Source organism: Takifugu flavidus, chromosome 7 (assembly GCF_003711565.1).
Source record: "Takifugu flavidus isolate HTHZ2018 chromosome 7, ASM371156v2, whole genome shotgun sequence".
Taxonomy (NCBI): Eukaryota; Metazoa; Chordata; class Actinopteri; order Tetraodontiformes; family Tetraodontidae; genus Takifugu; species Takifugu flavidus.
Window position 1 is genome coordinate 3302614 of NC_079526.1, and position 22482 is coordinate 3325095.

Sequence of the window (22482 nt, forward strand, 5' to 3'; positions counted from 1 at the left end):
TGAAGTTTCCCATTTTAGTTTATTAACAGAAGTGTATCGACATTTATTACGCGGCTACGGGACCTTCTGTGAATACATGGCACATACATATACAGCCTTTAACCAGAGATCACCGAAAGAAATGAAAATTGACTGGAGTCTGTAAAACTGACTTTCAAATCTGTGGCACCATATTTATACACCACCCAAACATCCCGCTAGCTGGCACATGTTCATTGATGATACGTGGGAACTAGTTGACCCCAGGTGACCTTTTGTTGCTCTTGTGGGAACATGAATGTGGGCCAACATTAAGCCACAATCTTCTGATTCCGTCTTCCATCCAGCTGGAGTGGCGGCACAGGTAGTGTATGCTAGCATGCAAAAATCACCAAAAGGGGTTTGTGAACGGAGGAACTGCCCCCGTCGGCTCCATCCAGGCTGTTGCGAGTGCTCAGGTTTGGGGCGCGCTGTCCCTCCAGGGCGACGTATGCAGACGTGGTTGAGAGAAGCACAAATATAAGAACTCTAAAATGACCTTCTGTTGGCTCCGGCTAAGCCATGTGAGAAATACTGACCTGTTTTTACATTAAAAATGTTTATATATGTAAAAAGAAACATCAATAAACAAATTATTGTCCTACTGTTTTGTCGCATATTATTTTATATACAAACTAAGGAAATGTAATTCACACAAAACCAGGGGGAGAAATCTACCACAGTGCTAGGCTGAAGCCAGTCATTTAAATAACATGTATTTCTCACATCCATAACAAGTTCAGCTGATCACGCCACTGTATTTTAAAGAAACTAAATAAAGTTCTTTGCGTTAGCTTTTAAAGCTCATTGCACGTTTTCCCCCTACAGACGTGTCATCGTGGAGCACCTGATGGAGAGTCTGTTTATCAGAAATGAATCACCCTTCCACAAACATCAGTGGCCTGTTAGGTAGTCTTGGGTGGAGTCGGAGGCGAAGGAGTCGGCGTCCTCATTGTCAGAATCTTCGCTGCTGTCGTCGGCAGCGGGCTCCCCAGAGAGGGCGATGCGGGCGTAGTCGTCGGTGTCGATGGACTTGCAGAAGTGGATGGCGTACTTCAGCTTCTCTTCCAGCACTTGCTTACACGAGTATCTGGGCAGCTTCAGGAGGAAGAAACACGTGTAGGACTCTGGCAGGAAGTGGTCAGGAGGGTTGTACTTGTCCAACACCTGAGGACAGACGAGGAATCGGTCATCAAACTGATATCAGCCTGCAACTGGACACTACTGGAGCTGCAGCAGCTTCCTGGAACAGCAGCTGTCTCAAGCGAGTCACAGTTAAATGTTTTGCCTCTACATAATTCATTGCTCATGTTTAAAACGTCTTACCTGCACGACGAAATCCCGACCACGGAAGTCAGCGATGGTGCGTGGAAGCCGAGTACGACCCCAGACGAACCTCAGGAAAAGGGACCTCTCCGTGTTGGAGAAGGACTCCATCACCTCCCAGAACCACTGGATCAGGGCCGAGGTCGGCTCCACTCCCTTGTACGTGGCCACTGATTTCAGCAGGTGCAGAGGGATGTCTGGGCTTCCACAAACCTGAGGACATGAACGCTGTCAACGTGGCTCCGCCCGCCCCCCCGCCCTGGCTCAGAGTGCGCTCTCACTTACCATAGTTTCCAGTTCATAACCAGTGAAAAGTGAAAGTAAGGGCACTGGAACGACACGAGCCATCCCCTCGCGCACAGCGGAGACCTGCTCGTCAAACTCATGCAGCCTGAACGGCAGAGAAGGCTTCATTTAAAGACGCTGGAATTCTGAAAACACAGATTCCATCTCATCGGATGGTTCTCCGACCTGTAGTTGATGGCCAGGCGGACATATTCTGCGCGGTTCTCCAGAGTGATGTGGGAGTATTTGGAGCTGAGCTGGATGTCCTGGCCGCTGGCGTTGGGCACCGTGAAGGGCAAAGTCATGGCCTCGAACTCCTCGGCCGTGGCCTCGTTGTCCCGGATGTACATCAAACTGGGAATGAAATCTTTATCGACCTGCAAAGTGAATCGGAATGTTTGCTTGTTTTATTCATATGTTAACGTTGAAACGTTTGTCCCGTGAACAGAGACGTCCTCTAAATATTTTGAAGTTGATTGCGCACGTAGGCGCCGGTGCTCACAATACAGGTCCGGTGAGCTCTGCCCTCGTACGAGTCTTGTGTTGGATTCGTTTTACATCGGACCTCAGGGCAAAACCACATAAGAGCGGCTTTGTGGAAGAAAAAAGGCTGCCTTTTTCCCCTTCACTCGTGTTACGCTAACGATTACGCTGGCTCAGCAGCTCATGATCACAGTGTGAGGACCAGGCGGAACGTAACCTTTCCCCTTGCAAACAAAAGCCGAGACTGTGGCTCGTGACCCATTTTGCTTAAAAGGAACGAATGTTTTAATCCTTCAGACCAACAGGTACGTGCATTCTGCAGGAGCGGTTCTGACGGTAGAACTCTGCGGAGCACGCAGCCGACGGGCTTAAGACCTAATCTGAAGTAACGTACAGGAATGTTCCCACTTGCAGGACATAATACATGTCACGAGGCTTTGACGTATTGTATAACATATGTTACAAATGAGATGTTTTATGGAGGTTAAAGACAGAACCGGTACTGAATGAGGGTGCAGGTAACAGCACAATCCAGATTAGACTAGTTATGTTGACTAGCATGTAACATTATACAGTAATGCGATGCATGTTAAAGCTAGTGGACAAGCAACCCAAGGTTGTACATCAGATAATCCCTGATATACAAAAATAAGAGCAGTTTTAAGACCATTTCAGGTTCCTATTCTGCTTCCTGTTAAGTTCAACTGTGGATGGAACTGATTGAGATTTCTAATTGACGGATCAGTGTCTGTTTTTGATCTTGGACGACGACTATGAATAACATCAAATGCTACAGGGGAAACTATGGAGACGGTTTTCTCTTGGTCTTTGCTCTGCTCTGATCACGTGTGGTCAGTATTAAGTGCAAGGCGCTAGATGTGCCCCTTTGGTCTAGACACCGTGTGACCAGTGTTGTGGTGCTGTGAACACGTATGTGGATGGAGCTACATGTGAGGGGCCACCTGCTGGTCCATTCCACTCCCACAGGAAAGAGTGGCTAATCTCCTTTAGCTTTCTCTAAACGCAGCGGCCTCCGCATAATGAACTGACTGACTTCCGGGCGCTCCACTGACGACAGTCAGGTTTATGGGTGAACTCCAGTTTTTGTACATAAATACAAGTTATAATTGCAAAGCCGGTTATCATCAACACACAGTGACGGGCACTGGAAGGCCCCAGGAGCAGGGCTGCGTACGTACCTCACTGAGGTCGGCGATCGTCAGGTTCATGCCTGCCAGCTGCTTCCACACCGGCTCCGCCAGATTGAGACTAAGAGGGCTTCCAGTCCGGATGGCGATGCCCAGGAGCACTCCTGCAGACACACAAGGCAGAGCGTCTTATACCACCATCGAACTATTTATTTCTGTCCTTCACAAAACCTTTGAAAAGCGTATGAATTGAAGCGTGCTCGGCTGTCCTTGAGTGAAACCACAGTGTGAATGGTAAACAAACAAACAAAAACATGCATATTTTCAGTTTTTGTTTATCTGGGATTAACACCCCGGGAGGCCCGACTGGCAGAGGAGGAGGATTATACCTAGGAAGCGGAACATGCTCATGTGAAGAGGGGACTTGGCTGCGGGGTTGAGGAGGAAGCAGTCCCTGTTGGCGCCCGACTCGTCGCGCCCATTGGGAGTGACGATGAGCAGTGGCGTGAGACCATTTTGCAGCTCCTCGCACATTTCTGCAATTGATTCGCTGTAGCCGCCGCCGCAGTCGTCCACAGACTCGCCTGAGGAAGGGAAAAGAAAATGTCCGTAAATTCAAACATTCGGCACAGGAAGAGGTCCGACGGTGGATGACCTACCGACAAATTTGACCTTCCACACTCGATGAGGAAGCAGCAGACTGTCTGGGCTGAAGGAGCTCATTTTGGCACACATTTGACCAAACACAGACTTTGTTCCATCGGGACCTGCCAGGCCTCCTTTGCTGCGTGAACGCTTCACCTGCAGGCGACAACGGCTCGACATTAGGGGTATGTTTTGTCTTAAATAACTTCCTGCCAAGTCGATAAAAGCGCCGACAGCCATGAATTCCTAAACGTGGCATCTCTTGACAGAACTACGAGCCAAGTCTAGGACCTCCTACGGGCAGGCTGGTGCACACTAAACTCTCAGAGCAGAAAAATCCCCTCATGAAAGATCACATGTTTGGAACACACCCTCCCAGTGAAAGAGGGGGAGGACATTAAAAAAAAGAAGAGATTGTGAAACTGCGCATATCTGATCTACCTGTATTCTGTTCAGCTCCACCACGGGTCCATGCTGTCTGTCCCTCACCATGGTGGCCTGGACCACCTTCCTGAAAGCTGCTTCCTGAAGAACAGAACAGTAAAAAGTTGGAGTGTTAAGTGGATCACTGTTGTAAAATCCAGACAAACTCAGCTGCTGTGTATTTTTTGAGACCCGATGCCGTCTTACTTTGCCCTGTGAGATGAGGATGCCCCTCAGTGTGTCGAATCCGACTGAAGGGCCGTGTCCAGTCTGCCCCAGGCGGCCCTCCAGGTCAAACATGGGTATACACGGACAGAAAAGCTCAGAGATGTGGTGCAGCAGCAGCAGCCGGTTCCTCAGAGCCATGATGGAGATTTCCTGCAGGTGGTTGTACTCCATGGGAACCTGAAAGAAACCAAATAAGCTGATGAGCTTTATCGCAGTTTATTGGAACAACAAACAACATGAACCTCGACTTTTCTGACTTACCTGTGCAGGTAGTTTGCCAGCATTAGTGGGTTTGCTTGTAGACCAGGCCAGAGTGTGAGCGGAGCCACAGGCCACCCTGTTGATTTTCTTGCCCTGTAGTGCAGCCACCAGCCGAGGCCTCTGGATGGCGTTAGTGGTTCCGTCTCCAAGTTGGCCCTCATCGTTGTCGCCCCACGTGTACACCTCACCTGAACACAAGAGCACAGCGGTCCCATTTCTTGTATATGACCCAGGAGGCTGATGCAACATGACAGGGGAGGTCCTACAGGAGACCTTTCATCTCACCGTCCTCTGTGCAGCACACACAGTGGAGCGACCCCGTTGCAATGGCGATGACTTTCTTCCCTTGCAGACCCTGAACTTGTCTCGGCCGCCGGACGTGGTCATCGGAGCCATGACCCAGACGGTGATAGTCGCCCTTTCCCCTGCGGATGACACAACGGTCATTTACAACCAGCTGCCTCGGCGCAGCATTGTTGAGAGCATGAGAGTGTTGCTGCGCTTCCCGCACCAGGTGTACACTGCCCCGGACTTCGTTAAAGCCACCGAAAACTGAGAACCGCATTCAACTTTTGTTACTCCAAGTCCAGTGAGTGAGTCGATCTGAAAATGGAAAAAAACAAATAATTAAATATCACATTTGTCCCTTGTCTCCCCACACGTTATCAAGGACAGAAAATACCCTAGAAAAGCTATTAAAAAACAAACGGTACACAAATACCTATTGCTTGACAGTCATTCTAATTTAAACTAGAAGAATAGATTATACATGAGCCAAGTGCTTGGATAGAAATATTGGATAGAAGTATTTTTATTGATTGTTCAAATTCATTCTCAAAATGTTCAAGACACAAGATCCATCTGGTGATTCTAAGCACTCAAAATGGCAGATTTGAAACGTGATAGTGGTGATGGCTGAAAATCCAGAAAGGAAAAGGGGACACTGATGACACATCTCCTTTTCAGCCTGTTTTATCTGAAATAACGTGACAAAAAGAGGCTTCAAGCTTCTTATATGACTCCACAGAAAAATTGCCTCACCTTCATGGGGATTTTACAGCCGTCGCTGCCTCCCCGGCCCAATTTGCCGTAGTCCCCGTCTCCCCAGGACCAGACCATGTCATCATCTGTTAGACACAGTGTTTGGGCATCCCCGCTGCCACAGGCTACATCAATGACCCTGTGACCCTGCAGAGCATCCACCTGGAACAAACACAGACACCAACCAGCTTTATGCCGTTTCAATGTCACTGCAATTTGTTCAAGTACACACTGAGTACACGATACACATTACTGGGCTGTGGGAAAGCGAGACAAAGTTCACCAACCAGCTTGGGTTTGAGTTGATCTTCGCTGTCTCCATGACCTAATCGTCCGTAGCGACCTTTGCCCCAGGTGAAGAGCTCACCACTAGCAGTAATACAGGCACTATGGGCCCCTCCAGCAGCAATGTCCACAACTTCCACACCCCGGAGAGACTCTATTACACGAGGGCGATCGCAGGGACTGAAGACAATAAAGAAATGAATAACTCACAGTGTCAGCACATTGAATTATTGCTGTGATATAAACTTGTATGTGAAATTAGTTATTCACTAAAACATTGTGAGTGGGATGTGGGATATTTGATTTCATGTCAACCTTCTGTTCCCATGGCCAAGTTTCCCATCCTCGGCCTCTCCCCACGAGTAGACTTCTCCCTCAGATGACAGTGCCAAGCAGTGCTTTCCTCCAGAATTTACAGCCACTTTCCTGATGAAGACGTGTTGGATAGACTCCAGCAGAGTGGGGGTGGACACAGACTCTGTGCCTCCAATACCCAATCGGCCCCCAGCTCCATATCCTGTTGCATATAGCTAAGGATCCAGACAACAGTACAACATATTATAATTTCCTTGTCCATCTAAGATTGTTATTTCTGATGCAATGATGCAGCTGCCATGTGCAGTAGCCAGAATGGATGCTGCCTACATGGGTTTCATTAAATACCTTTCCATCAGCAGTGACAGCAAACAGAGTCTGTTCCCCACCGATAAGCTGAACTGGTCTCAGCGTAGCAAGTGCTTCAGTTGGAGTTGGTACTTTTACTTTGGCTCCCTCGATGCCACCCAGCTGACCGCGGTGGTTGTGGCCCCAGCCGTAGATTGTGCCACTTCCTCCTGCTGAGAGCGTCCAGTCATCCGGTCTCCTGTTCATCCACTGCACAAGCTGTTCGTCGTGTTCGCGCTTGAACAGGTCGTGGCTTTCATGAAGGCTGTTCATGCTTTCGTGATCGGCCATGAGCTCCCGAATTTTCTTTGTAACCTACAAGAAGGTCAGGAATGATTTGGGTTTGATTTAAAACGTAGCATGGATTAAAATCTTAGATCAGTGTTGCTGCTGACGTTACGGCCTGACACACTCACTTCTTCGAGGAATGGTCTGGGTAGAGAGGTTCTTTGGTCGAGGGCTATGGCAACTCTGGAGGCAGTACAATAACGACGGAACCAGGCCCATTTATGGGTCTCAGCACAGCATGGTAGGGTATCAAGCTCTAGATCGCAGGCTAGAGCTACCAACACCTAAAAAATGTTAGCGTTAGCAACAAATTGCATATAAAGCATAAAATATCCATGTTATATACAGTATGTGTTTGTATTGCTATATATGTTATATATTCACACGCCTTGAAAAATGGGCTGTGAAGCAGTTGCTTCCCCCCCCTCACAATGGGGTCCTCGTACTCGTACTGTCTCTGCAAAGCCTCTGGGAGGCCCTTCACGAGAGCAGCCAGCGCACTGCCTGTAAAACTCTGGAGGAATAAGGTGAAATAATTAAGTACATCACTTCTCAAAGATTGATGCTGTATCTCAATGAGCTGGTGAGCGATGGTTCATGTACGTTGCAATGTACGATGACATGCATTACATTAAGATCGCAGGTACTCGACAGCAGAGTTTATCGCCAAAAACAACATTTTCAACTTTCTGGAAAGTGAATACAAACCTGCCAGGTAGAAAATAATGAAAAACCAAGGTAGAAGTAGCTAAGTTTCACATGAATAATTATAATTTACCCTCTCCAGGCTATAAATCCCCAATCACTTTAGGCAGTTCACTCACCACAGAGCGCGCCTCGCCTTCACTCTCACCCAGCAGTCGGTTTATGTTGATGGACTGACCGTATTCTGTGGTGAGGAGCTTTCGGAGTCTCTGGAGAGCCCACATTCTGTGTCCTGCAGCTGAACGGAATAACATATTTAATACTTAAATGCATATCACACAAATGTCAAAGTTGTACATGTTGCTCCACCTGAACTGACAATCTCAAAACTCTTAGTAGAACTTTGCCCATACGGCCATGTGACAATACATTAGTGGGGAATGAAATAATAATATGGTGTGAACAACGTGCTTAGCAGAGGCTTTTGTGTACCTAGTGCACTAAGCTGAGCGCAAGCAGCAAGGGAAGCAGCCAGCCGAGGGACAATACTCCTGTTAGACGCAAAGTTGAGCCTGAAGTCCAGAAGACAGGTGACCAAGTCCATGGAGGGGCAGGACAAGATACAGCGGTCTGAGAGCAAGTCTTTGGGACCTGGGAAAGGACACAAGAACACTGATAAAGGCCTCAGTGAAGCAGTGAAATTGCAGCAAGGTCTCATGTTGTCAAATGAAATAAATTACTGTAATGATATAGTTTGTTTTTTGTCACTGCACTGTCATGAATATGAATGGAATCAGAAATTAATTCATTTGACAATATCTCACCAGCAGCTGGCATTATGGGGTACACAGTGAAACGCCAGCCCCACCCATTGACTGAGCCATCACTGGTAAATTTCCACTTAAGTTCATCTCCTGGGATCCTTAACTCACTGGACCAGTCAGACCATTCCCGACCTGAAAGCCACACAGGAGACACGCACATTCATTTCTGACTTGCTGACAAGCACGCCGCACTTTCATTTGTCTTTGCTTTAATTACCTGATCTGACAGAGACGATCCGATTGGCTCCGTCCATGATGGTCAGTGGGTCATGGCGTCTCTCCGTTGAACACTGTCTGTCAAACTCTATCCTAAGACCCTCAGCACCTTTAGGATATTCAATAGTCTTGATGAGCAACATTAAAAGTGTCTTAACACGTCATGTTAAAAACATTTACCCTTGTTGTAATCCCCCCCTTACCTGGGATCTTCACAGTACCACTTGTAGAGGTGTCGTCTGTATATGGATGACTGCTCTCGACAACTACTGGCTGGGAGGACAGACGTCCGCTCTGGGAATCTGTGGCAACATCCTCCAGCTCAGTGACGCACAACTCCAGCAGCATATCAGCAACCTGCGCACCAGACAACCAAAAATGCTGGAGGTTTAAAATGATTGTAATCAGTCTCTGCATGCGTTTCCACCTCTTTGTAGCAAAGATCACTGTCCACACTATACGACGATATCACATGAGCCTGGGGGTGTTTATCAATGTAAAGATGAAGTCAGTAACGCTGCAGCACATTGCTCGATTGGTAAAAATAGACTAAACAAACGACACCAGTGAATGGAAGCAGAGATTTAAATCCAGTTTAACTGTATAAAAGCAGCAGACAAAGAGCGTATAGTCAACAGAGCTTAAAGTTCTGTCACTATCTCTATAATTGGCAGGAAATGGCCATACTATAGCAATCTGACCAAATGGGAAAGGAAACACACTGACCCAGTAGACCCAACTGCCAGCTACTGCAGGTTATCAGTTTGAGAACAAATATGCACATGTGGTTGGTATATTTAAAAAAAAAATGGAGAAAGGAGGTAATCACCTGTGGATAAGCTGTACCCATGCCAGACAGCACAGCAGACAGCACCTCCCTGCCCTTCTCACCAGAGCGACAGGACACTGCCAATTTGAGCAGATCCACCATCACGCGAGTATCGTCGGGAACAAGCAGGCTTGTGAACTCGTCGAGGTACTGTGGCTCCGGTCCAATTACTTTACTCTGACACTCAGAGTCCTGAAAAATAACGCGGTTTAAGAATATGGCAGAGTCGGGCAGGTACATGGCAAACAAGCAGTGAGTTTAAGAGATTGACCTCCTTTGTCTTGGTCATCGTTTCAGCTATGATGCTGGCTGCTCCGGGGTCATCGGTGACAGGAATGAAAGGGCGTGATGAGGCGCCAGAGGCAGACGGAGTCATAGCTGATGAAGGTGTGACAGCTTCGTCTGATGAGGGAACCTTTTGGAAGTAACAAACACAGATGTGACATATTATAACAGTAGCATACGTATGTATATATATATGTATGTATATATATATATATATATATATATAATATATATATATATATATACACACACACACACACACACACTGTATACATAGACTATGGCTGAATGATTAATTGCATTTGTGACATCGCAATATGAAAAAAAGCTGTTATATATTATTTTTTTTAACTTTTCCTGAATGTTACGTGAAAAGTCACTGACTGGAGATCAGTAAGCTTTTTTTTTTATATATGTATTGTGACAATATATAAACAAAATATATTTAGATACCGTCCAGTTAAGTTCAGACAGTGTTTAGAAGTGACAGTGTTTCATCAACAGGATATTTTCACAGAAATCATTGAACATCTCAGACAAAAACACATCACAGGGAGCTCAAACTGGACAGAAACCCAACCAGGAAACTAAACAGACATTAAAGGCATCTTTTGCAGATACGCCTGGCGAGCTTTCCTGAATTTTAGAATTCTGTATCTGCACTCCGAGGGTAGTGGGATGAGGTGTTGGTTGAGTGGGTGTGTGATGAACTGTTCTATTGATGTTGCAAAGGGTGTGATGGACCTAGTGCTCGGTTGTGAGTTTAGGTGTGGGGAGACCAATGCGTGTGGAAGCAATATGAGTGCTGCCTCTTAATTTGGCCCAGCTAGTGACAGACAGCAGTGTGAAAAAACATGTTGAGCAGTAGAGGAGGATTGGCTGCTCTGATCTAATATACGGTATTTATATGTAAAATTATGTCCATCTTATTTCTATTGTCATTTACAATTTTTCACTATATAGCAGCGATGGTCACTTTTCAGATGCTGGGTTTTTGTTTTTGTCAGTGTCCAAAAAGCACTCAAAGCATTTCTCACCTCTCCCTTCTTGTCCTGCCAGAGACTGGGGTTGACCCGTTCTTCAGCTTCAGGTGGGATGGGAGGACATTCCTCATCACTCACACTGGAAGAGGATGAGGACTCTGATGGGGGAACAGGTGAGCTGGATGGACGCTCTGCTGGTAAAATCATGCTCGCTGGCATCAGAGCATCAACCACTGCATCCCTGGACAATCAATAAACATGTCCAGTCAGCAGAAATATGGATTTAGTCACACCATTAACAGACAGCGGTTGAATTAATTAAAGGCCGTATGTACATTCTGCTTATCCTGATCAGAAGGCTCAATGCACCTCAACAAATATTTTGTCAATTTACCATTATCAGTGTTTATACATTATATTTTTGAGGGCTTACAATGTACTTCAAAGTGGGACAAAGAAATGATAGATAACCTATACTGGTGGCAGCCACAGGACCTGCAGGATGCTGATTGACTACTGGAGGATGTGTGGAAACTTACCTTGCATACATGATCTGCAGGGCTGAGAGCACATGAGACAGAGCTTGCTGTTTGGCTAAGTTCCCATCCAGACTGAGGAGGATCTTGGCCAAAGACGGTCGATTGGGCTTTGTGCTGCTCTGCCCACACATTTTGTTATTCACTGCTGATGAGTCACTGTCTGACTGGACACCTGTTGCATACAGCAGCACAACAGACACTGTCACTGATGCAACATAAACTCCAGCTTTTACCGGGCAGTTACACAATTGCAGTGTTATCACACTTATTGTTTATGCAGTGACATCAATATTTTCAAATGAACAGCTCCACCTTGTGGACAAACTCTGAACACCTAGCGTTGTCAAAGGACCTATCCCCTAAATGCATATCTTTGAACAGTGGGGGGAAACCAGTTGACCAGGAGAGAAACCATGCAGGCACGGGGAAAACATGCAAACTCAGAAAAGCCCTAGTCCCAGTTGAATTTTGCATACGGGACCTTGCTGTAAGGTGACACTGCTAACCGCGACACCACCGTCTTTGGTACATTTGTTTGTGAATAAAACAAAAGCAATTTTCAGAGCGGTTCTTTCCAAACGCATTAGTCAAAACTAATGGCAAGGGCATTTCAAGCAATGTTAGTAGCCTGCAAGAAGTAGAGGAGGGTTACCTAAATAAGATGCTCCGAGGGAGTCCCTGGCTGTCTGGAAAAGCACGGGTTCGTGAACCGAGGGTGTGGTTACGTCCACAGTGGTCCAAGCTACACTGTGAGAGGAGCCACAGGCCACTCGTGTTATCTTCTGTCCCTCCAAACCCTGCACCAGTGTTGGCTTCCTGTTAACGGTGGTTGTGCCATTGCCTTGCTGCCCATGGTCATTGTCACCCCATGCATACACCTGATTAAGAAGTAACATCAAAAGAGACAACATGTAAAATAAGACAAAACCATTTAAATCAACTGTGATTGCCACCATTCTGGTGTCATTAATCTACTAAACATTGTTAGTGTAGGGCCAGCTGCTGCTATTAGTAGGCCACTAGTGATCAGTGACGGCAAAGACAAAATGCAGTCAGAATAAAAAAAAATTGTGAATAAAAACCTGTGCTGAACAAGGTTTTTTAAGGTAATAAGACACAGCTAACTTATTTACGACTAATCACACTAATTGAGAAGACAAAGTTGCGAAACTTAATTATCTTTAAACATTTACCACTTGTATTAAATTATTTGAAGGGATAATATTGATGCATTTTTCCTGAGGGGCAGTGACAAACAAGATGAAATTAGCTAGCTGTCAGTGAAGGTCACAGGTGCTGAAAAAAGTTATTTAAAATATTAATTCAAACACCCAGAGTATTACCATGGTAACAGCTGAGAGTGCCTGATCTATGTGATTTAAAGGTGATGGTCAGTACACACCTGTCCTGTGTCTGTGACAGCCAAACAGTGTAATGCACCAACAGCAACGTGGACAATCTTTTTCCCTCTTAGCCCCTCTACCATCTGGGGTTTTCGCACATGTACATCGGTACCGTGGCCCAATCGGAAATAGTCTCCTTTTCCCCTGTTTGGAAAGGAAAAAGTGAGTCTTGGAGGCAAAAATAAATTAGTGCATTTCCATCTCATCTCTCCATCTTACCAGGTCCAGACAACCCCAGATTTAGTCAGAGCTAAAGAGAACTGCGCTCCACATTCAATCTGGCAGACACCCTGCCCGTTCAGCCTCTCTATATTTTGGGGGATGTTGCAGCCCTCACTGCCTCCACGACCAAGCTTCCCAAAATCCCCATCGCCCCATGAGAACACCAGTCCTGAGAAAACACATGCCGTATATAACAAACTGCATACTGAAATGAGGATAGTTAAAAAATTATAAAAATATATATGGGCTTTTCCTCCTTGGCCTTAAAGAGCAAAGGTTAGACATTGTACCTTCATCAGTGAGAGCTAGAGTTTGGGCATCCCTACTCCCACAAGCCACTTGGATAACACGGTGACCCAGAAGCACTTTAACCTTGAATACAAACACACAGCAATCTTTATCACCAAGTCCTAATGATTTATGGAGGCAAAACATCAAAATGTACAGTATGCAGGAAACTCGAGGGTGTAAATAACCCTACCCTTCACTGTGGGGTAACTGGGATTAAGTGAAGTGAACATACCAGTTTAGGCCTCAGCTGAGTTGCGTTGTCCCCATGACCAAGGCGGCCATACTCTCCTAAACCCCAACTGTACAGCTCCCCACTGGAGGTTATAGCCGCACTGTGAGAGCTGCCACAGGCAATGTCACGGATGCGCTTTGTCTTAAGTGCTTCAATCAACCGGGGTTTGTCACAGTTCCTAAAGCAGAAAATTACATAATCTTATAGCCTCATCCACAAGGCCATTCGTGAAAACTACAGTTCATCATAGAGATGATAGATACAATAACTTTTAGGACTGTTGTGAGGAATGGGAGTTAGATGGAAAGATAAATGTTTTCTCTCAGAAATTTGCATACATTCTGCTGAAGTGTCCAAGTTTGCCATCATCTCCCTCTCCCCAGGAGAAGACCTTCCCGTCCACGGTCAAAGCCATGGCATGGCGTCCCCCAGAATGCACGGCGACCTTCTTCACAACATAGTTGCTAAGTGCAGTGATCTGGCGGGGGATTGGAATGGTCCCGCTGGACAGACCCAGGCCCAACCGGCCATTAGTAGCCTCTCCACATGCATAGATCTTCCCCTCGACTGTCACTGTAAGAATGACAAGAGTAGATATTTATTACTCTGACTCTTCCTGCATTTTTCCATTCAATTATGAAATCAATTGTGGAAAAAAAAAAAAAACCTCCTCTCGTCACCCACCTGCAAAAAGGCTTTTGGAACCACCAGCCACTTGCACAACATTGAGTGCAGACAGCGTTTCGGAGAAAGAAGGCACCTTGATCTGTGAAGCAATTAAAGTAATCAGTCTGGATCAGCTGCTGTGTTTACCACCAATAGTTCACCTGGGGCACTTCATTGCTGTCCAGCAGTGTTTAACCAATCCTCAAATGTGATAAACATCCAATATGTAGACTTTGTGTAGAATGTCAGTGTCATTTAACTACAGTGTTTATTTACAGTGAGATAAAACATAGAGAGGAATTATAAGGCTCAGAAACAACACTAGAACCACTTAGAATGGCACAAGTGACAGAAGGGAACAAAAACTACTAGTGCAAATATATAAAAGTACTACTAACCCCTTCCAATCCTGACATGTCCTATACTATATTGCATATTTGTATTGTCACTCCAGATAAGCAGAAATCTTAATTAAAAAGGAGACACTAATACTGACATACAACACATTTGTCTATTACGAAAACATTTTCATTTGTACCTTAGAGCCCTTGAGTCCTCCCAGCTGGTCCTTGTCATTCAGCCCCCAGACAAAAACTTTGGTCCTGATGGTGCCTGCAGACTCCAGTCCTGAGGACTTCTTCCGAGCAAGACTAAATATCAGAATAAGCAAACGCACAATGAAATCACATAGAAGGCAACGCTTCAAAATGTTCATTTTGTAAAAATGTCAACATCAAGATATTAAATTAGCTTTAGTATCTGTTAGTTGCTTTTCAGTATTTTATGAAACGCCTCTTATACTACAGATTACTGGGGGGGGGGGGGGACCTTCTCACCAAAATTGGTACAAAATCTGACAAAAACACATCACATTCCCCCACAGGAATATGCCAGAGGCAAATACCTTCCAGTAGCAGTTTTGTCATCATCCTCTTCTTCATTGTCAGATGCCAGGAATGGGACAGTGGCCACGTCTTCGTCCTCTGCTCTGATGCGTCCAATGATACTGAGTCCATGAACCTTGCAGTCTATGCCAGAGCTGCGACACTGTTTGACTGCAATCTCAATGTACCTGTGATACTGTGGAAATTACATCATTTAATTACTGTAATGCAAGAAAATAGATTATATAATAATAGATGTGGGAAGGCAACCAACCTCAGTGCAGTCATTAAGGAGTAAGGCATTCGTGTCTGTGGGGTTGATGTTAATTGCTTTCAGCTCAATTAAGTTGTTTAAAGAGCTTCCACCTATGTAAAAATGAGATGAATAGATGTCTTTTGTTTGGACGTGTAGTTTGAAGAGCAAGAACATAAATGGCAAGAAAAACTGGAGAATATGCATGATGGTAAATTGAATAAACAATGTTATCTTACCTGACACCACAACTAATGAAGGCATATAGCTGCTGTCTGCTGGGTCCACAGTCATTTTTAGCCTGTGCACAAGAACATCTGGAAAGAGTTCCAGACGAATCCAGTGCTGCAGAGGAGCATGAAAAAAAACTGTCAGGAGATGCTATAAAGTTTAGTGTGCTGTCGTCTTTCACGTTACAAGAGTCAAGTCAATGTCGTACCTTTCCCTGGGAGCCGGAGGACTGCCAACACTGGTCGCTGCAGTCTATGAGCCTTGAAGCCTGATGGATGGAAGAGGAGACGTTAAGGCTCTTGACGGCGCGAGACCATTCGTCGATTAGCATCCCTCTCTGACTGCTGTGATGTTTCTTCAGCTGCTTTCCAGAGCGGCCACAGAACGCCGAGGACTGGCCTGTTTTAGGGAGGGGAAGAATTAAGAGTTCACACATGCGTGGAACCAACAGCACCTGTAAAACCACGTTTGAATATATGACCAACCGGGCTCATTTATTCTGCCAAACGAATGTCTGGTGTTGTGTTTGCGAGTTTTAAAGCAGTTTTCACAGAAGTCAAAGTCATCGCAGTTCCTGCACTTGAACCTGGCACCATTGATGGGGAACATTTGGCATCCATCACACCTAAAAATAAAAGGAAAACAGGTTCATTATATGACCAAAAATACTGAAATATGGAGCTGTACTGACAGTCAGGTTTCATTTAGCGAGTACTGCGGCCATGATGCATGAAGCTGTGATCATTTCATTAATGTGTGATTTAACAAACATGGTTTCAGTCATTTTTAGCAGTTCTTAATGCACTCGTGGCTTCACTCATCTACAATCAGAGAAATTAATCTATCTTTCAGTTTCTCAACTGAAACACATTTTCTATACACAGAACATTTCTCGTTTGTTCAAATCTAAACTATTTTAAAGAAAAAACTCAAACTCTATTAACCTGTAATTACTTTCTGCAAAAAATATTCAAATTTGTTTACCGTATCTCATCCCGCAGCAACACAGAGAAAAGAATGACTGTGTTGAAAGTGCTGAAACATACCTGACTCCAGGATGAATACTAGGCACCAGTTCCATTTCAGACAACAAGCCAGTCCAGTGGGACTGCTGAGGGAAGTCTACTATCACGTCCTTTCCATTGGCACTGAAAGCTAAAACAAAGCATTTATCTCCATTAGTGCATTAAAGATGCAGCATGTTGAAGTGAGACATTTGTTTAGACTGTATATGAAGATCAAATCAGAGATAATGCTGGCCAGCGTGGTTTACCTTTCACAACCCCAACACTTCTGTGAGTCACAGAACCCCATTTATACTTCGGAGTGGTAACTGTGGGCTTCACCCTCACTTTGTCACCAATCTTTATATGTGAAAGAGAACTCTGGGGTGGAAATCCTGCAAACAAAAAGCAATTAAATAATTCCAAAGGCTGCATATAACCAACACACACCTGCTTTCATCTTATACTATAGTGATGACATCTTACCAAGAAGCTCTATGTGGATGTAACGGACCCAGTATGTGCCTCCTTTCTGCTGCCAGTCACTCTGCACATTTAAATCATGAAGCCCATCCCTGTCCAGCTTGATCACTTTCCCAACATCCCCATCATACACTTCCTCATATGTTCTGCAGCACTTAACCATCATTCCCACCTGCAAAAGCAGTCAGTGATCAGTCTGACTTCCACACTTTTCCTTTAAGGCGGTTGAAGGAACTGTGACTTCACCTGAATGTTCTCCCTCACGTAGATGGCATAATCGTCGTTGGTTTGGAAATCGGATCGCTTCTTAAATGTCTGGCTTTCAGTTACCACTGCACCTGAAGGCTAGAATTATCAAAAACCATGGTCAGCAAAATACCACATAATAAGACACCTGGTTTGTAAAGGAGCGCTCACGTGGTCAGTCTGACAAAGCTTCTGCCAACAGTCAAGATAAGATACATTGATTTTGTTTTAATTAGTTAAGGTTCCACAACAGCTCTACTGCTCTCGCCATACAATAGTTTTGAGAGCAACTAAAAACTATATAGTGTCAATACAATAATGTACCACAGGGAATGTTGGCTCGGTCTCTTCCAGTTCCTCCAACACCTCCTCCTCAGAATATTCATCCGAGACCGTGTCCGCATCTGACAGCTCGGTGACCTGAATGTCTGGATGGTCCAGCAACCAGCCCACAAGAGACTCAACGCCTGAAAGGGGAAATACACTTTCAACCACAGCTCCAGCTCCACAACTGGGGGAATGGCAGGAGATGCTCAGTTGAGCAGTACCTGGGACACCAGAGGCACTGCTTGTAGTTCCTGAAAGTGACTTTAAGGCAAACTCAATGTTTTTCCGAGGAAATCCCATTTCCATAAGTTGGATGACGATCGGTAATGGAGGGACAGGTGAGGTTTTCTGTTTCTTCTGTTTGGGAGGCCGGACATGTTGTATGGTGACAGGCGTGGTGGCCTCACTGGAGCTGCTTTCTTCAAACAGTGGTGATGATGGGTGGGTAGATTCCAAAGCCAGATATTGACACACTGCGAGAGCTGCAGCCTGTGTGTATGGCAATTCAATGGGGTCAAACTGAATACAGAATTTTAAATGAACATCCTGACATTTGGATGATGGAAGAAATACGTAGTAACCGACCTCCATTTCTTGCCTGTCGAAAATAGCTTTGATTGGAGATGGCTGGGTGGCAGCCAAGAGCAGCTGCTGCAGCAGGATCAGTGGAGGCAACGGGCCCTCAGGGGATAAGTCCCCCACGTCAGGAGATGTCACCACTTGGTCCTCTGTAAAGTGTCATAATAAAAAAATTAAAAAAAACAAAACAAACACACACACACAAATTAAATATATGCTGTATGATTTGTAAAAATCTTTTGTCTATAATGAAACTTTGAGAAATAAATCTGGCCAGTAACTCTGTCCAGAAGAAACCATACCCCCAGTGTTTGTGGCAATGTCCACAACTGCTGGTTGGCAAAGAATCTGCCTGAGTTTGTCCTGATGAGAGAGTAAAGCCCGCGCTGCCTTCAAAATGTAAAGCCTCAGCTGCTGGCACCGAAGCAAGTGAATGTCCACCTGGTCAGCTGGAAAAATGTCAAGTTTGATTTAGTCGACAAGACTAGACTCTATCTGCACACTAAATCTAAAGTCATTATTTACACAATGTGGGCATTAATTTTACATGATAAACACATGTCTACACCACATACATGTGAAGTCTGTCTCAGTACCTGTAAGCCCTCGACTAGCAGACTTTTTCATGCGTTGTTTCTCCAGTTTGCTTCCTGCTAGACTGACCAGCTGGGCCCAGACTCCTAGCATGGGCTCGGTAAAGGGCAGGTTTTGCACACTAAAGTTGACTGCTGGCAGCTGAGGATATGACAAAAAAAATGAATGCCAGGGCTGTACAAAGCCCCACCGGTTGAGGTCCAGCAGCTGACTCGCATGACCATGCCCCTTGATACTCAAGGGACCGAAGCCAGGGGGCTTTGGATCCCTAGGCAACATCTACCCTTTGTTTAACCACTGTTTATGACTGTACCTTACCTTAGTCACAGCGATATATACTTACAATATATCAGCCTACGGCTATAACTTGTGTACACACTTGTATGTATGCAACCTTAGCAACCATAAATTTATCACCTCTGTAATCTGTAACTGAGTCTGTTTAAGGGGAAGAGTATGAAAACGTACCGATTTGAGATGGCTGAGCAAGCAAACCCTACAGGTTCTCATTTCATGAAACTGGACAGTGATGCGCCCTTTTGGAGTGATGCGAGTGACTGTTCCTTCTCCGTACTCGTCATGAATTACTTGGCCTCCTAATCTGAGTCGCCCATCAATTCCTCCAATGACTGCCAGCACTGCCATCACACTTCCCACTTGAAAGCCCTCCGAATCAGGAAAATACTCCTCAAGCAAGCACTGAAACAATAAAATGGGAATTTTTTCACATCACAGCTTTGTCAAAACGTTTCTTTTAACATTTCATTGCCAACAATCAACAGATCTTACTGCTTCAGACTGGCATCCTGCCATAACATCTCCAATAGAGCTCAGCTGCGCGTTGATATAATCATTTATCAAGCTGTTCCACTGGACAAGAGAGTGCAGAATCCGCAGGACAGATACAATTTCCTCAGCCAGCGTGCTGCTGTGAGTGGCTGTGAGAGATGCCTGAGGCCGAGATTTCCGCTTTCGCAGGGAACCCTCTGTGTGGAGATTGTTAAAATGCATCCATTTAAAAAAGAAAAAAATAACTATTAACAAGCTTTTACAATAGTGGTCTGTCAAGACTAAACTATTTCTTGGAAGCTGAAGGTAATACCGGTACTTATAACATACTACAGCACATTAAACACATGCTAAGAACTTCTGTGGGCACCTAAATTAAGTGCTAAAAAAACAGACCTCTGAGAAGCGGCAAGTCTGAGGAGCAGGTGCTTAAAAGACTTCCCAAAAAGCTGAACAGCTTCTCTACCAGGAACTTCATGTCATGACAACGCTCCATCTTGTCCCATGAAGGCAAAACCGCCTGGAGCAGACGCAGCGCCAGGATCTTAAAAACAAGGGACACAAGACAAGAGTTACACATTGTCTTCATTCTGCTCTGCCAAGTGCCCAGAGACATTGCTGATTGTAGAAGATGCTATGTACCTAAAGTAGAATCACTTCTGAAATGTGTGGCACATTAAATATAAAGCAAGTTATTTATATTTGTGTGATCCAATTATCACCTGTCTTTGCAAAGTAATGGCATTGAAGGACTGGTGTCCCTCAACAATTCGAATGAGCAGGCTGATCCATGCAGAGGTGCTGAGAGTGCTGCACATCTGGGGCATGAGTGCGATGCTGCGTATAAACCCCAGCGTGCACCAGCTCCTATGCTGCTCCCGGGAAACTAGCCTGTGAGTGTGAGACCCTAAGAACAAAGAAGGCTTTGCTTAGAATCAGAAAATATCTTATTTCAACAATTACAAGTGGATGTTCATCACTGTGGCAGCCTCACCTTTGTCATTTGCTCCACTTTCTACAAGCATCCTCAGCAGCCCGCAGAGGGTCCGAGTTGCATCTGTTTGTAACACCTCTGCATAGATCCCCGATGACAGAGACAGAGTCTTCAGCAGGTTGACTGTGCTGGTGAGCATCATTGCCGTAGGGTGACTGCTTTTCTCCATTAGCTCTGTTTCTGTAACAGTGAAGAGAGTTCTCATGTTTCTTTTGAAGCTCTAAGTGTACATGTATTCTATTGAGGCACTCGAATTTGGATTGAGTCGATTTGTAAACAGACCTGTATCATCCTCTGTGTCTGAGTCCTCCGTGGGGGGTTGAGCAGGCGGTGGTGGTTCTGCAAGTTTGAGGTCGTATTTGCCTTCCTTGCCCATCCTGTAAGAGTTTGTGCTGCTTGTGTCCCACTGAACCCTGATCCAGCCATCCTCACCAAGTTCTCCAATGACCCGACCTAAGCCAGGTGCAGGTCCATCCTGGACAGATCATTAAAGTTTCACATACTAAACACAATGCTTTTCTATGGTTCTTAGGTCATTCTGAATGACATTCCAATAATATGCTTATATAAAATCATATAGGTACCTGATCTCCCCATTTCCAGTCCACTCCCCTCATGACCCTGGTGCCTATCTTCATCATGGCAGCCAGCTCAGGACCAGAAGCAGGCAGGGGAGCAGGAGTAGCCTCTTTCCTGGACTCCTCAAGAACTGTGGCTGAACCTCCTAGTCCACATAAGCCCAGATCCTCTTCGGTGCTGTCAGTACTGGGGCCTGGAAAGGCAAAGAAGACAGTGAAACCTTGCATTGATAAATGTTTACAGATGTAGTTCTCTAAATAAAGTGGACAATATTCACCGATCAGGCGAAGTATACTCTGGGTGAGTGCCAGTATGCCAGAATTGAGCAGAAGGCTGAGGCTGTTGGACCCATGTTTCAGAGACAACATGTGTATCATGGACAGAAGGAAGCGTGCTTGTGGAATGGTACCGAGACTTGGGCCTGCTGGGTTTTCATTGGTGATCGTCTGTAGAGGGACAGGCTGTACACCTGGTTCAAACACAGTTGGGCAACAAGTTAGCAAATGTGTGTGACATTTCTGTTGATATCACACCGGCAGGAACATGTGAACAAGCAACTCACCAAGCTCTTTGAAGCGAACGCTGGCCTCGAGCAAAATGTCACGGATATTGTGAACGGCCCAGGAATATAACTTTCCAAAGGTCACTTCCAAAAGCATGCGATTGAAAGGAGGGATAAGATCCACATCCTTCAGGCAGTCAAACAAGGGCTCTCTGAAGTGGGGAATTAATATATTAAAAGCCAACTTTTGATAAAGGTGATATCATACACACCACATAGTTTTTGTTTCTTTAGTTGCATCCAAACTCTTTGAATTACCCAATGCTGGTTCTTTCTGGTATGACCCTCTGCCACCCACAAAGCATTGCATACTGGACAGATGGCAGGAGGAAGCTTTTGGATGCCAACTTCAACATCGTCTCGATTCCTTCAAGTCTCACCTCAGCCCTCTCCAACTACCACCACAAACACAACATTTGTAAGGTATAGAGTAAATAAAAGTCAATACTCTACTTTTTAGCAGATAAAGTCAACAGTGATCAGACATCACCTGTTTAAGAAGGCACTTCCTCATCTTCTCCACGTCTAAGGGCTCCTCTTTTAGTGCAAATTCTACTATGGTGGCCATGAGACTGCACTGGAAAAAGGTGCCTTGAACACTGTGTTTCAGCCATCGATACTTTTGAACATTGGTCACAGTGCTCAGGAGTGGATGCCACTTGTCCTGCTGTAAAGAAAGAGAACAGTAAAGAAATGTCAAACTGTCTTCTATTTGGTATCAACACCAC

At 45.2% G+C, this 22482-nt stretch overlaps 1 protein-coding gene across 2 annotated transcripts in view; it reads right to left on the reverse strand.

Annotated features, from left to right (window-relative positions):
• Positions 1 to 22482, reverse strand: part of herc2 (HECT and RLD domain containing E3 ubiquitin protein ligase 2) — a 34632-nt gene continuing 12150 nt past the window's right edge. The window contains exons 32-91 of one of the 2 annotated variants that reach the window (XM_057039417.1): positions 22245 to 22418; positions 22013 to 22149; positions 21755 to 21906; positions 21470 to 21661; positions 21198 to 21385; positions 20896 to 21088; positions 20614 to 20793; positions 20342 to 20526; positions 20016 to 20163; positions 19620 to 19816; positions 19299 to 19529; positions 18833 to 18971; positions 18539 to 18685; positions 18243 to 18385; positions 17879 to 18146; positions 17655 to 17797; positions 17331 to 17429; positions 17088 to 17256; positions 16871 to 16996; positions 16644 to 16752; positions 16083 to 16222; positions 15806 to 15996; positions 15606 to 15711; positions 15388 to 15479; positions 15134 to 15309; positions 14768 to 14879; positions 14248 to 14329; positions 13902 to 14136; positions 13564 to 13741; positions 13331 to 13412; positions 13038 to 13209; positions 12818 to 12962; positions 12068 to 12293; positions 11416 to 11587; positions 10931 to 11117; positions 9880 to 10023; positions 9609 to 9800; positions 8983 to 9136; positions 8781 to 8888; positions 8564 to 8695; positions 8232 to 8390; positions 7919 to 8037; positions 7483 to 7608; positions 7223 to 7378; positions 6807 to 7121; positions 6459 to 6673; positions 6146 to 6323; positions 5859 to 6020; positions 5329 to 5420; positions 5103 to 5242; positions 4818 to 5005; positions 4536 to 4733; positions 4347 to 4430; positions 3920 to 4061; positions 3650 to 3844; positions 3312 to 3424; positions 1816 to 2006; positions 1630 to 1735; positions 1345 to 1557; positions 1 to 1185 (exon numbers count right to left, since the gene is read on the reverse strand). In XM_057039417.1, the coding sequence (XP_056895397.1) occupies positions 913 to 1185; positions 1345 to 1557; positions 1630 to 1735; positions 1816 to 2006; positions 3312 to 3424; positions 3650 to 3844; positions 3920 to 4061; positions 4347 to 4430; positions 4536 to 4733; positions 4818 to 5005; positions 5103 to 5242; positions 5329 to 5420; positions 5859 to 6020; positions 6146 to 6323; positions 6459 to 6673; positions 6807 to 7121; positions 7223 to 7378; positions 7483 to 7608; positions 7919 to 8037; positions 8232 to 8390; positions 8564 to 8695; positions 8781 to 8888; positions 8983 to 9136; positions 9609 to 9800; positions 9880 to 10023; positions 10931 to 11117; positions 11416 to 11587; positions 12068 to 12293; positions 12818 to 12962; positions 13038 to 13209; positions 13331 to 13412; positions 13564 to 13741; positions 13902 to 14136; positions 14248 to 14329; positions 14768 to 14879; positions 15134 to 15309; positions 15388 to 15479; positions 15606 to 15711; positions 15806 to 15996; positions 16083 to 16222; positions 16644 to 16752; positions 16871 to 16996; positions 17088 to 17256; positions 17331 to 17429; positions 17655 to 17797; positions 17879 to 18146; positions 18243 to 18385; positions 18539 to 18685; positions 18833 to 18971; positions 19299 to 19529; positions 19620 to 19816; positions 20016 to 20163; positions 20342 to 20526; positions 20614 to 20793; positions 20896 to 21088; positions 21198 to 21385; positions 21470 to 21661; positions 21755 to 21906; positions 22013 to 22149; positions 22245 to 22418 (9711 nt within the window). In that variant the 3' untranslated portion in view covers positions 1 to 912. Of the gene's footprint in view, positions 1186 to 1344; positions 1558 to 1629; positions 1736 to 1815; positions 2007 to 3311; positions 3425 to 3649; positions 3845 to 3919; positions 4062 to 4346; positions 4431 to 4535; positions 4734 to 4817; positions 5006 to 5102; positions 5243 to 5328; positions 5421 to 5858; positions 6021 to 6145; positions 6324 to 6458; positions 6674 to 6806; positions 7122 to 7222; positions 7379 to 7482; positions 7609 to 7918; positions 8038 to 8231; positions 8391 to 8563; positions 8696 to 8780; positions 8889 to 8982; positions 9137 to 9608; positions 9801 to 9879; positions 10024 to 10930; positions 11118 to 11415; positions 11588 to 12067; positions 12294 to 12817; positions 12963 to 13037; positions 13210 to 13330; positions 13413 to 13563; positions 13742 to 13901; positions 14137 to 14247; positions 14330 to 14767; positions 14880 to 15133; positions 15310 to 15387; positions 15480 to 15605; positions 15712 to 15805; positions 15997 to 16082; positions 16223 to 16643; positions 16753 to 16870; positions 16997 to 17087; positions 17257 to 17330; positions 17430 to 17654; positions 17798 to 17878; positions 18147 to 18242; positions 18386 to 18538; positions 18686 to 18832; positions 18972 to 19298; positions 19530 to 19619; positions 19817 to 20015; positions 20164 to 20341; positions 20527 to 20613; positions 20794 to 20895; positions 21089 to 21197; positions 21386 to 21469; positions 21662 to 21754; positions 21907 to 22012; positions 22150 to 22244; positions 22422 to 22482 lie in introns of both variants that reach the window. The other variant, XM_057039416.1, reaches the window with a different exon arrangement.